This window comes from Patagioenas fasciata, chromosome 12, assembly GCF_037038585.1.
Source record: "Patagioenas fasciata isolate bPatFas1 chromosome 12, bPatFas1.hap1, whole genome shotgun sequence".
In the NCBI taxonomy this organism is placed as follows: domain Eukaryota; kingdom Metazoa; phylum Chordata; class Aves; order Columbiformes; family Columbidae; genus Patagioenas; species Patagioenas fasciata.
In genome coordinates this window covers 25,519,270-25,536,754 of record NC_092531.1, presented here as the reverse complement: position 1 = coordinate 25,536,754, position 17,485 = coordinate 25,519,270, and the positions used below count along the sequence as shown (strand labels likewise).

The 17,485-nt window shown below is 43.8% G+C and overlaps 1 protein-coding gene across 1 annotated transcript in view; it reads left to right on the top strand.

Moving 5' to 3' along the window:
- The window catches only part of MYO5C (myosin VC), a 32,702-nt gene that overhangs the window by 3,442 nt on the left and 11,775 nt on the right, over window positions 1-17,485 (top strand). The window contains exons 3-25 of the mRNA XM_065847544.2: window positions 334-499; window positions 764-908; window positions 1,176-1,332; window positions 2,600-2,743; window positions 3,725-3,806; window positions 4,460-4,567; window positions 5,115-5,221; window positions 5,727-5,992; window positions 6,303-6,384; window positions 6,727-6,867; window positions 7,823-7,948; window positions 8,538-8,621; window positions 9,411-9,545; window positions 9,708-9,805; window positions 11,160-11,246; window positions 11,333-11,444; window positions 12,348-12,559; window positions 13,678-13,843; window positions 14,247-14,393; window positions 14,959-15,123; window positions 15,342-15,435; window positions 15,973-16,036; window positions 17,030-17,210. Coding sequence (XP_065703616.2) covers window positions 334-499; window positions 764-908; window positions 1,176-1,332; window positions 2,600-2,743; window positions 3,725-3,806; window positions 4,460-4,567; window positions 5,115-5,221; window positions 5,727-5,992; window positions 6,303-6,384; window positions 6,727-6,867; window positions 7,823-7,948; window positions 8,538-8,621; window positions 9,411-9,545; window positions 9,708-9,805; window positions 11,160-11,246; window positions 11,333-11,444; window positions 12,348-12,559; window positions 13,678-13,843; window positions 14,247-14,393; window positions 14,959-15,123; window positions 15,342-15,435; window positions 15,973-16,036; window positions 17,030-17,210 — 3,069 coding nt within the window. The remainder of the gene's footprint in view (window positions 1-333; window positions 500-763; window positions 909-1,175; window positions 1,333-2,599; window positions 2,744-3,724; window positions 3,807-4,459; window positions 4,568-5,114; window positions 5,222-5,726; window positions 5,993-6,302; window positions 6,385-6,726; window positions 6,868-7,822; window positions 7,949-8,537; window positions 8,622-9,410; window positions 9,546-9,707; window positions 9,806-11,159; window positions 11,247-11,332; window positions 11,445-12,347; window positions 12,560-13,677; window positions 13,844-14,246; window positions 14,394-14,958; window positions 15,124-15,341; window positions 15,436-15,972; window positions 16,037-17,029; window positions 17,211-17,485) is intronic.

The following is a 17,485-nucleotide window of genomic DNA, read 5'->3' as shown; positions in this document are numbered from 1 at the left end:
GCTTTAATTGAGTTGCAGCTGCTCGGCCCTTTTCCTCCTCCTTGAATATGCATTCATTTAGAGAACTAAACACATTTGCCATTTTTACAGATTTCAGTAAAAAACATTGCAGATAAAGAGAATGTGGCTTCCTTTTTAATACGCAATGAAGAACTCCATCTTATTTTCGTGATCTGTAAGTCCCCCAAGTTCAGTGGGACGTATGGAACTGATGACATACGAGATCAGAGGGGGCTCCATCAGCCCTGTGATCCCGTGTACGGGTAGGAGATCAACTTGTGTTCGTGCAAACGTGATGCGTTTGATGGTATTTGAAGCCGTTTCTGTTGACAGGACCTGAATTACCCTGTTGATGCAGCTGCTTTGCCGCCCCTGCGCAATCCCGACATCCTCGTTGGCGAGAACGACCTCACTGCGCTCAGTTATCTCCATGAACCAGCTGTTCTGCACAACCTCAAAGTTCGTTTTGTGGAGTCTAAGCTTATCTACACCTATAGTGGTAAGAGAAGTAAAATGCGGGGTTTAGAATATTCTTAAATTTAAAAAAAAAAAAAGTGGGTTAGTTTGCAATACGATGTGAGCAATGTTTTCACCAAGTGTATTTAACTCATTCAAGGTAACTCATTGTCGTGTGAGCACAGACTTGTTTGTTGATCTGTTAGACTATATTACTACTTTGTATTGGTTTAACTGTTGTTGCCAAAAGCTGGCATTGCATTAGACTAACCTGTGTGTTATTTCTGTTCTGTACGCTTGGTTGTAGGAATCATTTTGGTGGCGATAAACCCCTATAAACAGCTGCCAATATACGGAGATGCTATCATCCACGCGTACAGCGGGCAGAACATGGGGGACATGGACCCACATATATTTGCTGTGGCGGAAGAAGCGTACAAGCAAATGGCCAGGTTCAGTATGTCCTTCGTGTCCCCAAGTAACACCTGAAGTCTAATGGTAGTCAGTGTTAATTGTAATTTAATTGAATTGTGCATGTGCCATTGGCTGTTGAGAATACCTTTGAATGGTCAACTTAACCAGAGGAGGAGCAATTCCTTAACCAGCTGAGGAACTTCTAGAACTCACAACTATTTTTACTCGTATTTCCGTGTATATAATTCTTATGTTTATATGTGCATTTTAGATGTGTCTGATTTAAACTGATTATTTGGTTTTAGGAATAACAAAAACCAGTCTATTATAGTCAGTGGAGAGTCAGGAGCTGGCAAGACGGTGTCCGCCAGGTACGCCATGAGGTACTTCGCCACGGTGAGCAGGTCCAGCAGCAACGCACGGGTGGAGGATAAAGTGCTGGCGTCCAACCCCATCACCGAGGTGAGCGCTGGAGCTGCTCTGGCGTCTGCGCTCTTCGGGGGGGGGAGTCCCGGGGAAGTGTAGGGTCTGCCATCTGGGCAGGAACAACCCCAGGTTCCAGTGTAAGTTGGGGAATGAGCTATTAGAGAGCAGTGTAGGGGAAAGGGACCTGGGGGTCGTGGGGACAGCAGGGTGAGCATGAGCCAGCACTGGGCCCTTGTGGCCAGGAAGCCAATGGTACCTGGGGTGGGTTAGAAGGGGGTGGTCAGTAGGTCAGAGAGGTTCTCCTGCCCCTCTGCTCTGCCCTGGGGAGACCACACCTGGAATCTTGTGTCCAGTTGTGGCCCCTCAGTTCCAGAAGGACAGGGAACTGCTGCAGAGAGTCCAGCGCAGCCACCAAGATGCTGGAGGGAGTGGAGCATCTCCCGTGTGAGGAAAGGCTGAGGGAGCTGGGGCTCTGGAGCTGGAGAAGAGGAGACTGAGGGGGGACTCATTCATGTTTACAGATATAGAAAGGGGCAGTGTCAGGAGGATGGAGCCAGGCTCTTCTCGGTGGCAACCAGTGATAGGACAAGGGGTAATGGGTACAAACTGGAACACAGGAGGTTCCACTTAAATTTGAGAAGAAACTTCTTCTGGTGAGGGTGTCAGAGCCTGGCCCAGGCTGCCCAGGGAGGTTGTGGAGTCTCCTTCTCTGCAGACATTCAAACCCGCCTGGACCCCTTCCTGTGGAACCTCAGCTGGGTGTTCCTGCTCCATGGGGGGATTGCACTGGATGAGCTTTCCAGGGCCCTTCAACCCCTGACGTTCTGGGATTCTGTGAAATCTCTAGAGATGTTCCGGCCACCGGAGTCAGACACTGAAATCAGCAGTTTAGCCTCTGGGTGTTGCGGATGGGAAGAAGTTGTTGGCTGCAGGAGCACCCGGGTTCTCCCTTATTTACCAGTGGCACTAGTTTGCCTCCAGAGATTTATCTGACCATGTCCTGTTAATTAGATTATGAGAAAACAAGTTGTTTGTTTCTATTAATTGGAATAGAAACTGGTTAATGTTCCTTAGAGTGGGAAAACGTACTTCCTCTACTTCTCAGTTTAAGTGTTGCTATATTATTTGACTTGAGGCTTATCTCCCAATCCGAGCCCCAGAATTTACATTTCACAGCTCGGTGCTGAGATTGATCCCCAAGCACCTTTGACTTCAGGAACGTGTGGCTGAGTCGTGTTGTCACAAGGTTATTGTTATGGAAGATGCAAGTAAAACCAATTCTGAAAGCTTGTGATTTTCGTAGGCTGTTGGCAACGCAAAAACCACACGAAATGATAATAGCAGCCGATTTGGAAAATACACCGAGATCAGTTTTGATCAGCAGTACCAAATCATTGGAGCTAACATGCGAACATACCTGCTCGAGAAATCCAGAGTCGTCTTTCAGGTGGGTGAAACAGTCAATGTCAGTAGAGCTACTAAGGTACTATGGTTTTACTAATTTCATATAGAAAATGTTATGCGAACTTCTGAATAGTAGGACTAATCTGCATCTGATTTATTTTTAATAAGAGCTAATCTTATTTATAATAAAAACAGATTTATTCCATGTTCTTCCTCATGGTAAGTGGAGGAGGTGTCGTGGGGATCATGCAAGAAGGATTTAGAAATCTGTGTCTTTCAGTCATAACAGTAACAGGTGCTGGGAAAAGAACAGCGAATGCAGGGCAGAGGGATGAGATTCGTTGTGGTGGCAGAGGAGAATTGTGATAATCTACTAAATAAAGCATTTCATTTTATAGAACCTGTTTTATGAAGTTTTGGCTTTTAGTGGTATTGTAGCTTTTTAAGTACTATGACAAATACCTGTATATATCTATACTATGACAAATACTTGTATATATCTATACTATGACAAATACTTGTATATATCTATACTATGACAAATACTTGTATATATCTATACTATGACAAATACTTGTATATATCTGTACTATGACAAATACCTGTATATATCTGCTGCCTGGAGGATGGGTTGGAAATAGAGTTTTCTGAGTCCCCACAGGGCAGAGTTTCAGTGGTCGCTCCCACACAGTTCTGTGTTGCAGTGTTTGTCTTATTGGTAGATATTATTATTAGAATTAGGAATTATTGAGTACCAACCTTGAGGAAAGAATACAGCATATCAGTAATGGAAAGAAAGCATAGCTGAATTTATTGCTTTCAAATCTTTTGTTGAGGTCTAAGATGTTCTGCTTTAATATTGGGCGATTTTGTTGCTAAACTGCGTTACAGCAGAATCCAGCCTTCAGGTGTCATTGTTGCTTTACAATAATGTTGAATGTTGAATATTTTTCTGCCTGTTTGTCGTGGGTTTTTTTGTATTGTTTCTCCCTTCTGTAATGGTATTCTTTGTTTCAATTTGCAGTCAGAGAATGAGCGAAACTACCATATATTTTACCAGCTGTGTGCATCTGCTATGCAGCCCGAATTTAAGCACCTTAAATTGGGTAGGTCTCAAGAAAACAACCCGCTCTTCATTACTGCAGTGCAGCACTTTGAAGCCTGGATTTTCAAATGCTGGGATATTAAGTGCTTTGTACTTGAAATCTCACAGACTTACAATGGGCCTTGCATTTTTAAGTCACTTAGCTGTTAATCCTGCTTGTATTGAACTTGGTAGCAAGTCCCTAGTAACTTGGATAGTGCATGATCAAGTACCTAATGTATTCTGCTGCTTTCTGTAGTGACAGATGCCTTAATGCCAGTTTAGGGTCTTGATTCTTGTACCTACAGGAAGCTTTAAGGCCACGTGTGAGGAGCAGACCTCGGTGTGTGTTTGCTCAGTGGTTGTTCCGGTTTGGTTATGAAATTGGGTATTAAGATCATTAGGAATTATGACTATTAATTTGTGTCAGCTCAGCTAAACTAGACGTGTGGATTTCTCTCAGAAGAGGACCAGCTCATTGCTGTTGTCTGTTATCATCTATCATTGCTGTTATCTGTTATCTATCATTGCTGTTATCTGTTATCTATCATTGCTGTTATCCTCCAGCTGTTACCTGACAGTATCTTGAGTTTTCTGCTGTTACAAGAGCCTTTACCAAGTCACCATCCTCAGTCCCAGATTTCCAGCACTATGACTTTTTCTTCTCTTTATCAGGAAGCGCAGAAGAATTTAACTACACAAGAATGGGTGGCAGCGCAGTGATAGAAGGAGTGGATGACAGAGCAAATATGGTGGAGACTCAGAAGACGTTTGGTTTACTGGGTGAATGATTTGGAATAGCTTTGCAACAGATGGAAAAATCAGTTTGGTTGGTTGGTTGGTTGGTTTTCTGAAATGGGCAAAGGCGCATTGTTTCTGAAATGTCCAAAACTTTAGTAGTAATTACCAAAATAATGTATTTCGTGGCTCATCTGTTGCACAGTTGATCTGTTCTAAAAGTGCCAAGAGCAAAATGACTGTTAGCAACTGGTGCTCACTGTTCATGAGCAGATCACTAAGTCCTCTTGGCCATTACACTGATGTGCTGTGACAGGATCGGAATTGGAAGCGTCTTTGCTCCTATATGGCGTATGTGACAGCCAAATCGGGCTTGGTCTCACACTCGGGGAGACACAGGAGTTTATGCCTCATCTCTCATCAGATGGGACAGCAGAAGGTGGGCAGAACCAGGGCTGTGCATCCCGGTCTGCAGAGATGCTGTGTATACAGTTCTTGGCTACAGAACAAAGCGAGGAATCCAGCATCGTGCTATTTTAATTAATTGTACCTTTCCTGAGTGTTCAAAATAATCAAGAATTGTTTTTTTCAGGTCTGAAGGAGGATTTTCAGATGGATGTTTTTAAGATGCTGGCAGCAATCCTGCACTTGGGCAATGTGGGAATAGCAGCTGTTGGAGATGAGAGATCATCCGTCAGTGTAAGGAAGCAGCTCATTCACATACCCGCATTTTCTTCTATATTCTATGCCAAAAGTCCTTTAGCAATCATTTTTCTCATATTTAAGGCTCAGAGCAGCATTAAATCTGGTTATGACACTGAGAGATTTCTCTGCCTTCGTCTGCATAGAATCCCAGCGAGTGTTTATACAAATATGTATTATATATCTATATCTATACATACAGCGTTGTCCAAGCTGCTCAGAGCGTGTCCCAGCAGGCTGTGCCAGGCTGACTGGCCAGGACACCTGAACATACGCTAAAGTCACCTCTTCTTCGAATGTCTTAATCCAAAGCGTCCCGGCCAGTCTGATTTCTTCTCTCCTGTACCATGAGGTCTGTCCAGTATTCTTTGCTTTACCTCTCCTTGATGTTTTGTCTAAACATGGAAAGCAGTTTGATGTCGGCGCTGCCCGGTTTTCCCTGTCTGAACAACAGTTTAAGTATTAAGAGTAATCTAATAATATTTATTTATGTTCTTTAAAGCGGGAAGATCAACATCTCAATATATTCTGTGAACTTCTGGATTTAAACGGTGACAAAATGGCACAGTGGCTGTGCCACCGCAAGATTGTCACCTCATCGGAGACGGTGACAAAGCCGATGACGAGGGCCCAGGCCGTTAATGCCAGGGACGCCCTGGCCAAGAAGATCTATTCTCATTTATTTGACTTTATTGTGGAAAGAATTAACCAAGCTTTGCAGTTCCCTGGCAAGCAACACACTTTTATTGGTGTCTTGGACATTTATGGGTAAGGATGTCTCTGGAAACAAATTAAGTCGTGCTTTTCTGTGGAGGTGATAAGAGGCTCTTTTCAGTTTGTACTCTTAATTAATTTTTACCTTTAACTCTGGATTTTGTAGCTCTGTTCTGTCTGGTAACAGGGAAATCTGGCAATGCCTCAGCACCTTCATTAGTTCTATGGCTATTCCACTTTCTTAGAAACATTACAATAGCTTCAAAGTCTTACAAGGATACTATAATTTGTGTTTAAAAGTCAAGGGTTTTCTCCAGTCCTGTTGCATCACCTTATTTTTGTTCTTATTTGACGTGTGTTTCAGCTTTGAAACGTTTGATGTGAACAGCTTTGAACAATTTTGCATCAATTACGCTAATGAGAAACTGCAGCAGCAATTTAACCTGGTACGTCCTTCTATTTGTTGTAGTTCTTTATCTTATTTGCTTCAGTTTGGGATTATCAAGACTGGATATTAGCAAATGCTGTTGGTGTTTGAGTAGTGGATATTTCTGGATAATGGCTATCCAGTAATAGGTGAAAAGATTTTCTTTTTATATATATACACATGCATAAATATAAATGAAAAATTCGGAGTTTATTTTCCTAGAAGACAGATGTATATACTATACTGCAAAATATATAAATATTTTGTTTCTATCTTATATACGCCATCACACACATGCACACGTTGTGTATGTTTTCTTCCTTAATTGCGACCTCCCATTTTGACATTTGCACGTACCCAGCACGTCTTTAAACTGGAACAAGAAGAATACATGAAGGAAGACATCCCGTGGACGCTAATAGACTTCTATGACAACCAGCCGGTCATTGACCTCATTGAAGCTAAAATGGGAATTTTAGACCTGCTGGATGAAGAGTGCTTGGTAAGTTAAAAGTCTTGTATTTATGAGCTCATAAAAAACTGTATAGATTTTAAGCAGTTGGGGTTGTGGCTTAATTCATGTTTTCTCCTTTCAATGGGAAGTAGAGCGTTTTCCTCATAGAAGGGACATGAATGTTCACCCTCTTTTTAAATTGTAAGCTGTTCAGTCTCTTATCAAATGGAGAACATAGAGCTGACCTGGACCTAGGAGCTGACTCAAGAGCCGATTCCTTCCCTCTGGGCGCTGCGGTCCCGGAGCAGCACAGGGGTCTTGTCCACCAGTATTTCTATAATTCAGTTACACCACGAATCCCTCATTTTGATAAAAAAAAGAAAACTAAAGAGTTTTTGTATCAAACCCCATTTTTTGGTAGGTTCTTGTTGGATGCACCAAACCCACATCTTTGCTTTTTCTTCTTCCATCTTGCTATTTTTCCCCTGTGCTCCTCTCCTGACTAGACCAATTCTTCAATCTATAGACTTTATTCTACACGTGTGTGGTTCCTCAGGCTTCCAAACCTATTGGAGGAGATTTGTTGGTGAAGAACAGGGCAGGGAAAGGTGAACCCCATTCAAACGGCCTCTAAAAGGTGTTTTGGTGATACTGGCAAGTCATACTTCTCAGAATGCAAACCAGAGAGGACATTAGGGAACATCCGCTAACTTACCTGTCCCTGTACCCTTATATATATGTGTATATATATACCCTCAGCTCATCTGTCATTCTGCTCATTAGCATTTTCAGGGTTCAGATTGTCCCTAATTGCAGGTAGCATCCTCTCGGAACAGGACGATGTAGAACTAATCAGAGAGTTAACTCTGGTCAGCAAAGTCCTTTGTTATCGGGCCTCACAACTCGCTTTGTCCGGCCAGGGTTTATTGCTAGGGAGCAGTTCTGCTGTTGTTAACAGTCCGACCGGGTTTTGTTGAAGAGACCGCCCCTCTCGTTTTTGCAGTTGCCCCACGGAACAGATGAAAACTGGCTTCAAAAGCTGTATAATAATTTTGTCAATAAAAACGCGCTCTTTGAAAAGCCGAGGATGTCGAACACTTCCTTCGTCATTCAACACTTTGCTGATAAGGTAGAGTGCAAACAATCCCGTGTTATTTCACCCTGTTTGGAGCAGTAGCTCTTTTAGAAAAGAAGCAAACTTGGGAAGTAGTGGAAATATTAACCACGCTTATTTGGGACTTCTATAAAATCTACTGTACGAAGTACTATTCATTTATTGGTAACCATTACATGCCATGAAACATAAGAAGTGCTTAAGATAATGTGTTTGAGGGTATAAAAACAAATCAGCAAGATAAAGAGGCAGAAAAGAGCACCATGTATAAGTGAAATAGCTAAGATTGTAGTCCGTGCACATTTTTGTCTCAGCTATTTCCATTTCAAGTGTGGTGTTCCTACTTTGGTATTTTGATTCGATATTGTAGAATAATGAAGAGAGGAGGAGATCAACTCCTCCCAAAGGCAGAAGGAACCCACAGCTGATAGCGGATCCCGATGGTTCCGTCTGTGTTTAAATTCGCATTACTCGCCATAATGACCGCGGTGAAAGCGGCGTTTGGGCCATTTCGGACCCATGAAGAGCTCGTTGGCCACCACCCCTTAGAGTGAAAATTAGTGTTTTGTCACTGAGAAGTTAATGATTTCACCCATTCGCACAGGTAGAATATGAACATGAAGGATTTCTGGAAAAAAACAGAGATACGGTCCATGAAGTGCTGATCGAAATCCTGAAGGAGAGCAAGGTTTGTGAGCAACCAGTGACGAGCAGTTTTCTGAATATCTGAAATTCATTGAGATCTGGTTTTAAAACACTTGTTCTGATACAACTTTTAATATGTTTAATCAATTAGTTTAGTCTTAATTTTTATTAATATTCTACAAGCGTGGTTTTTTTAATGACGAAATAACATACAAGATGGAAATACGCTGTATTCAAGCTTTTCATATATGTGTGTTTACTTTGCTGGTTATTTTAGTATTTTTTGTTTTCTTAATATCTCCCTTGAAGAGCATGTTGGTGGCTGATCAGTAACAGCTGCCTTCGTTTGTTCTTCAAAGAGATTCAGAGAATCCCGGGGCAGATAAAGCACGGGATGTGTTCCATGTGCCCGCTGCTGCCCATCTGCTCCAAGGCTCCATCCCATTCCTCTCTGCAGCCTGGAGCCTTCAGCGTTACTATTAAGCAACAAAATTAATCTGACAACAAAAAATTCTTAATTTAAATTAGGTATTGTGAAAATATAACCACAAGTGATCTTGTTTTTAACTCTGTTCTGTATTTATGTCTATGGTTGCTTGTATTAAAGTAGCTCTTGCAGGCCTACTTAACAGTTGTTGACTTTTGTCTTGCAACTGGTTCTTCAGTTGTTGGTTGGTTGTGCCTTAATGATCCAGTTCAAAGTCCTACAATTCCCGGCCTAAGCGTTAAGGTGGATGGGGTCTGCATTTTGCGCTATAGTAAGTGTAATTTGTGTTTGAACGTTATCACAGTTACACAGTATTTAACTGTGATTCTTTCACCACACTTTTAGTTTCACCTGTGTGCAAATTTTTTCCAAGACAATCCAGTGTCCGTTTCACCTTTCAGTTCAACTATAAACATCAAATCCGCCAGGCCTGTTCCCAAGCCCCCTAACAAACAGCTCCGGACGACTGTTGGCAGTCAGGTACCCATGCGGCTGTTCCGCGGGGCTCGCGGGGGGTTCTTGCGTTCAGGATCTACACCCTAAGAAAACCTCCCAGTGTCCAGTCAAAAACTGGCAAAGATTGGGCTTTTTACTCAGCTGTAAGCGTTTTAGTAACAAAATTGTATGTCTGATGTTTTCTAGTTCCGGAGTTCTTTGTCTTTACTCATGGTGACGCTCAATGCAACCACCCCTCATTATGTGCGGTGCATAAAGCCGAATGACGAGAAGCTGCCCTTTGAGTAAGTATGTTGGTGCTGTTGGGCTGTTACAGACTTCAAAGACTCTTCTTCCGTTTCTCAGTAGCTACATGTCAGCAGACTGAATGTGTATTGTGGAGCAACCTCCCATACAGGGCATGTTTTTCCTTTAAAGATAGCTGAAATAAAAAACATTGTCTTACAAAAATAGAATAATTCAGTAATAGTTACTGATATTTAACAATATTATCCTAAAAGTTCTCAAGTCGGATACTAGTGTTTGTGTATTTCTTGTAACATTTTGAGGGGCAAGGCTGCCCGCCCTTGGTTTCTGCTGATGGATAATTTGGGTAGGTGTGTTTGCTCTTGTACAGGATGGGCTGGCTCCAATTCACATCTAGGGAGTAAAAGCCACTTTCCCTTTTGTCCACAGGAATGTTTAGAAGAGCTTTAGAAGCCAGGAAAGGTATGAGCAGTGTAGCCTCGGCTTTTTCCCACCATTTTTTATCGTTTTAATGTTAAAATACACTTGCAGGAGTCAGCCCTGATGCAGCCGTTGCTCTGTTTCCTGAGCACACACGGAATCCCTTTAGTTACAGTTTCCAGCTTTTAGCTGCAAAGCATTGTAATGACAAATGAAATAAAAGCTTTTGCCGTATCTGAGTAGGAGGGAAGGAGCAAACTTTGGTTCTGGATTCATTTGAAGTGTGCTAGCTCGTTTTCTGGGTGCCAGGCTGTCCGTACAAAACGCGTTACAAACGGCACTGTTTCACTGCCGTGGGACCTCATCACTCTGTGTAATAGCCATGGGGGGAAAAGAGCTTAGATAATACAAAACCAGGTCTGAATTAGAGCGGCCGAGCTTACCGTGGGTTGGGGAAAGGACAACAGAGTCTTGTGTCAGCCGAGGGAGCTCTTGGCTGGACTCTGCAGCCCGGTGCTGGTGGGCAGAGCCGCTCGGGGTCTTCCCATGCAAATAGAATGTGGCGATAGCCTTGGACCCAGGTATTCCTAAGCAAATCCTGGTTTATTCCTATGGGTGTGCTAAGGAGCGCCTGGAGGGAGTCATTTCCCAGCAGGCTGCTGAGGGAATTCATTTCTGTGTATGTTTTGTGCTGGGAGTGGCACCATTCTTTGTTATCACAGTTAATACTGAAGAAATCAGGACTTTTCAGAGGAGATAAATAAACACGGTCTTCCTTTTGTTTGGAGGAAGAAAAGGAAAACTGAGATACTCCCTATCACGTATTAAAAAAAACCCAACTGAGACACTGTATAAAAAGTAAGGAGTGCAGCATTCTATGGGCAGAAATAGAAATCCAGCCAGTAGAACGGTTATAATTACTATAGCTTGCCAAAGCCAGCAGAAATGTAACATACAACTCTGCTCTTTCAGGTTTAACCCGAAAAGAGTGGCTCAGCAGCTGCGGGCGTGCGGCGTTTTGGAAACCATTCGGATTAGTGCACAGAGTTACCCCTCCAGGTAGGGACAGCGCTGGGCCTCTCTGCGTCAGGCAAATACTTACGTGTCTTGTAAATTACTTCACTCGCTAACTTTGAATTCTCCAGGTGGACTTACATCGAGTTTTTCAGCCGTTACAGCATTCTTATGACACAGCAGGAGCTCTCCTTCAATGATAAGAAGCAGATTTGCAAGATTGTTTTGCAGCGACTAATCCAGGTAGGTTTGTGTGCTCTGAGCCATTATATGGCTTAGCATCTATGGTTAATACAAGGGGTCTCTGCCAGGAGCAGCATTTCACTCCTCAGATAGGTGAGGTATTTACGTTGTCGCTGTCAAGCGAGTCGATAACCTTGTGTTGTGACACAGTCGTGATTTGCCTGTAGGCAGATGATTTAACCTCTCTGTGCTTAGTATCTCCACTTGTAAAATGCAAGATATTCTACCTATATCTATAAACCAGTGAACATAACGATGTACGTTTGGCAAGTGCTGGAAGTTTATGCGCACAAGGGGCTGTTGGTGGAATGCAGCGTGTTGGAGAGCTGTTCTAAAACCGTGCTGCTTTGCCTGTCGCTCCTGTTCGTTAGCAAGTGTGTCGTGGTGAGGCTGGTCCAGGTCCAGCCAGCAGTTAAAGTCACCGTGTTGGGACTGGGCTTAGGCTCGGGCGGTATAAGGGTGAACACGGGTGCACGTGTGATGTGGCTCCAGCACAGACCGCAGTGGGAACCTGAGCTTGAAAGCAGCTTCTCCCCAGAGTTTTTGTGCATACAGCTTGCTGGGTCAAGGCTGGACACGTGCGCCAAAAGGCAGCGTTGAGCCCGAGGAACCAGACCGTAGGGGGGGTGAAGAGATTGCTTTCCAGGCCTTAATGATATGTCCAGATCCTCTTTTTAATTTGAGATCTCTAGGGTGCAATTTTTGGATGTAATTCTCTGGTTCTTTCCTGCTAAGTGGGTTTTCTCCCCATTCACTCCCCCATCTACAAAGAAGGCAAACGGGATATTCTTATTTAGCAAGATCACGTCATTTCGGAAGAAGTGACAATTTATAAAAGGAAGAACGTGTCTGGTCTGCAGTAATAAACTAAAAACTTAATATACCTGTTGTTTTCATTTTCAGGACTGTAACCAATATCAGTTTGGGAGAACAAAAATCTTCTTCAGAGCAGGGCAGGTTGCTTACCTGGAAAAGCTGCGGTCGGATAGGCTGAGGCGGGCGTGCATCCTGATCCAAGCGAGCGTTCGCGGCTGGCTGCAGCGCCTGAGCTTCCTGCGGATGAGGGAGGCGGCCGTGACCATACAGCAGTATTTCCGGGGACAGCGCGCCGTGCGGTACTTCTGCCTCATCGCTGAGTTTGCTGTTGGGGTGTGCCTGAGGGCCAGGCTAGTGCCAGCACTGATGTGGAAGTGTAATTTGTAATGGAAGAGCAATTCAGATTGTCTTTCCATTTCCTCTTGATTGTGATTACAGAATCACACAGAATCCCACAATGTCAGGGGTTGAAGGGCCCTGGAAAGCTCATCCAGTGCAATCCCCCCATGGAGCAGGAACACCCAGCTGAGGTTCCACAGGAAGGGGTCCAGGCGGGTTTGAATGTCTGCAGAGAAGGAGACTCCACAACCTCCCTGGGCAGCCTGGGCCAGGCTCTGACACCCTCACCCCCAACAAGTTTCTTCTCATATTTAAGTGGAACCTCCTGTGTTCCAGGTTCCACCCATTGCCCCTTGTCCTGTCACTGGTTGTCACTTAGAAGAGCCTGGCTCCATCCTCCTGACACTCCCCCTTTATATATCTGTAAACATGAATGAGTCCCCCCTCAGTCTCCTCTTCTCCAGCTCCAGAGCCCCAGCTCCCTCAGCCTTTCCTCACACGGGAGATGCTCCACTCCCTCCAGCATCTTGGTGCCTGCGCTGGACTCTCTCCAGCAGGCTTGAAAATGTCGAGTTATTCAGGTGTACTCAGAAAGTACTCTAGAGGCTCCAGGTGTCATCGGCCACATTGCTGAGGGGCTTATCTACCTGTACACACCATCCTTAGGTAGATCAGGGACCCAGGTTGTTGGCTTGGGTTTACTGCTGAGCTTCAGAGCCAGAGGAGAGGTCAGGTAGCAGCAAGGAAAGGCAATTTCCGAGGGCCTATGAATGAGTGTGTATGAATTATGAGGAGTTATGCAGCTGAGAAGCTGCTCCAGTCATTCACAGAGCAGACTGAGGGAAGGTGGCTCGCTGTGGGCTTTGAGATGTTCAGAGAGAGCCCATCAGAACAATTGCTTGTGGAAAACATTGCGAAGATTGTCAAGAATTCCCTTGCTTTCACTTTGAAGAAAAGCTGCGTTTTAGCTAGTGGATGCCTGCTTTCAATATCTGATTTGTGTGTGTGACTGGGCTGAGTGAGGGTGTAAGCATGAGAAATCTAATGTGACCTAAGTGGACTTGTCTTTTGGATGAAGGCAAGCTGTATCTGCAAGGGCTCTGAAGGAAACCTGGGCGGCTATAGTTATCCAGAAGTACTGCCGGGGTTACCTGGTCCGTAGACTTTGCCAGCTCATCCACGTGGCTGCTGTAACAATTCAAGCTTACACAAGAGGATTTATAGCAAGAAAAAGATATCGAAAGGTACAGTCATCAAAAATTCTGTTTCAGTAGCTGGAATCAGCTATTGCTCTGTAAGAAAGATGGAGACAAGGGCAGTGATCCCTAATCCTTCACCTTTGCCTGTCTGGTTCTCATAACTTCTATTCTGTTTTTCTGTTGATGCTATAAGATGCTGTTTCACGGTATCTTAGATCTAATCTCTGAGCTACAAAGAATTCTGTCTGCTTTACACATGGTGCGGATCATTTGGGTGACTGCTACAGTGCTTCAAATGTGTCGCAGCCTGGGGATTTCAGTATTTTGATATTAACACTTCCACGAGAAGCGTTGTCATTGGTAGTGTGTGTGGATCCACGGGATGTTCTGATCGGTGCTGATTGAGCCGTGGATAATTACAGAGAGGTGCCGATGTTCCGTTTGGCAGATGCTGGAGGAACGCAAGGCGGTGATCCTCCAGAAGCACGCCCGCGCGTGGCTCGCCAGGCGCAGGTTCCAGAGCATCCGGCGGTTCGTGTTGAATATCCAGCTTTCCTACAGAGTTCAGCAGCTGCAGAAGAGAGTAGAAGAACAGGTGAGGGACGCCAGCCACTTTACGATTTGTACTCATTTATTTATCCTATCTGTTTTATTCAGAGCTCTCCGGTTGGGTAGAGACTTACATGAATTACAGTGTCTGTCCTTTACTGGGCAATGTAGGAGAATACGTAAGGGATATGGTCCTTTATAATAAAGTAACAGTATTCTTCCTACACCAGGGTAGGACGCATCATTCGGGTTTTCCTGCTATTTTTGGGTTAACTGTGCCAATGGGAAGTTGCAATGAGCCCTGTTCTTTCTCAAGCCGTCTGTGCGGTCTCTGGATGGGGTGAAGGGTGTGTGAGATGCTGCTCTGCTGCAACACATTTAGTGCCTTTTGGGAATTCCATATCATGTTTATTTTGCAGCTTATTTTTGAGAGCCAAATAATCTTTAGGATGGTAGCTTTAATCTAATTGATGGGAACGATCCTCGGTTGAAATAGTCATGGCTGATGTGGGGTGGTGAGCAGAAGTGGCTCAGGTGCTTTGTTCAGGCTTGTATTAAGCAGTTAAGGTTTGCCTTTCCTGGTTTCTTTTAACCCGTCTTGCTCATTGTAGAACAGAGAAAATCACGGTTTGCTGGAACGATTGACCAGTCTGGCTTCAGCTCATATGAACGACACCGATACGATTCAGAAGCTTGAATTAGAGCTCGAGAAGTTAATTGCTCAAAGGAGAACGTATGAAGAGAAAGGGGAAAAATACAAAGAGGACAGTGAACAGGTAAATTTTAATTGCCATACGGCTACTTTTCTTTTAGTTTAAATATTGTTTTTCAGTTGCTAGATTTACCAAATCCAAGACTCAAGAGTTACTCAGTGACTTCCCTTTTGGGGGTGGCGGGAGGGAAGGGGTCCCCGTGTGCTCGTTGAAATGTGAGACCACCCCGACCTATTTCTTCCTCCTTTGTCATTTGTATATTGTGCTTTTTGTGTCTACAGAAGATCTTAAAACTCGAGAATCAGAATAAAGAATTGCAAGAACAGAAAGAGACCTTAGAAATAAAGCTGCAAGAAAAAACGGAGGAAATGAAAGGTACAATAGCTAAAAGGAGTTTTAAAGGGGCTAGAAAGGAGTTACAGTGGGGGAAAGTTGTAGTCAGGTTTTCAGCAATAAAAGCAATATAAATGCTGAATTTACAGTAAATTAAAAGCTGGTCCTAAGCATCTCTTGCTTAGAATGTGTAGTGCAAATGCTTTTAGTTTCATAATTAAATTGAATTTGTACTTTCGGTTGCAGAAGCTTTCCTCCTGTTTCCACGCGCGTTCCTTCCAAGTGTCGCTTCACCCTTGGTTCCTTTAATATACGGCTCTTATGAAGCTGATTTCAGAGGGCACGGGCAGCACATGAGATCAAGGATACTACAGATGAATAACACGTGGTGTTTGGGAACCTTTTCACTCTAGAGCATTACTTACAAAATTTACTGCGATCATTTCTGGCACTTGAGAGAGCAGTTTCAGCCTTAAAATACATTAAGGATCGCTCATTAAAACAAACCTTCTCGTTGTGGTCATACTGCTGTAATGAATGTGCGTAATTGCATGAAATCTTTGAAATCTTTTTTGACAGAGAAAATGGATGACCTTGCGAAGCAGCTCTTCAGTGACGTGCAAAAGGAAGAAAACCAGAGAATGTATGGAATCCGAGTTTTATTGCTTTGAAACAGCATTCTTTTCTCCTCTTTCCTTGCATTTCTTTCTCCTGAATTACGCTCCTGCCACTGATGAACCTGTCAGTGTTCTTGGCCGTTAGTGCCGGTACTAAGTACTCCACGTAGAGCTGAGGAGAAGCAAATGCTGCTGTGTGGGTCAGAAATGATACTGTTGGCTCGAGGTTCTTCTTGCTTTCCAGTTCCCTGTCTTTCCGTGTGTCTTTCTGCGGCAGCCCTGCTCGTAGCGGCTCCTTGGGAGGCAGCGCAGCGGCCACCACTCCCATGGAGTCAGTGTTGAAGGGCAATCGAAGGATTCAGCTTGATGGGAAGGCCGTGTTTGTAAAGGACATTTGCTCAAAAATATAGAGGAAAAGCTTTTATTTCTTGCTTTCCTCTCCATCGGTATTTAATTTGCAGTATTAAAAATCCTGCTATTCAGCCATCAGTGGTTGTTGCTTTGCAGCATGCAAGTGTTTGTTTCCCAGTGGCTCTATTCCAGTGTGAGTCGGAGGACCTTGGGTGCCAGACAAACACTGTTCTCTGAAGACTGAAGGTGCTGGGAGCTTTGTGGCGTTCCAGCTGCGAATAACTGTAGACTATCAATAGGACTGGAGTTAGTGCCGGGGTTCCTGGTGCCGTGTCCTTCCCCAGGGCTGACGGCACCGTACACGGAGCAGAAAGCTGCTCGGGTAGGGTGATTCTAAAGGAGTTACAGATTCAGCCTTTCACTGGGAAAAAAGCCCAGTTTTTTTTCTTAAATTCAGTCCCAATATCCGAATTAGAGGTAGGGAAATCCAGGGACATTCATCATCCATTTTGTGACTGATTCTGAGGATGCAGGATAGCGTTTTCAACCCATTATTGTTCATCTAATTTTTCTTCAGTTAAGCATGTCCTTCAAATTAAAACGAAATCAGAGCCCACTTTCACTTATGAATGTACATAAGCAAACCACCTTTTCATCGTCTTGTTTAGGATGCTTGAGAAAAAACTCCAAAATCAGCAGCAGGACTATGAAAAGCAGATTGAGTTGCTCCAGGGAGAAATTAAGATTCTGAAAGAGGAAAAAGCTCAGCTACAGCATCAAATTCAGCAAGAAATGGTCGTTCAGGATGGCCTGAAAATGGAAGTGGGGCAACTTACAGAACAAGCCCAGGTAACGTACGACGCGGCGCCTTTTGGAGGCTTTGCCCGATAAGGCAAGCGGAGAACGCAGATGTTTCATTTATAGATTATCTCCACTAATTTTGTTCTCTCCATTGCACTTTTAGAAGATGCAGTTAGTAAGCTGGATTTGATACACCACTATGTTGCATTGTTTTCATATAGTACATCATATGAGTAAGTTATTGCTTGCAGAAAGAAGTGCGTGTTTTGGATAGTAATTGTGCCCGAGTGTTTACGTGTGGGGATCATTTTTTCTTTTTCCAA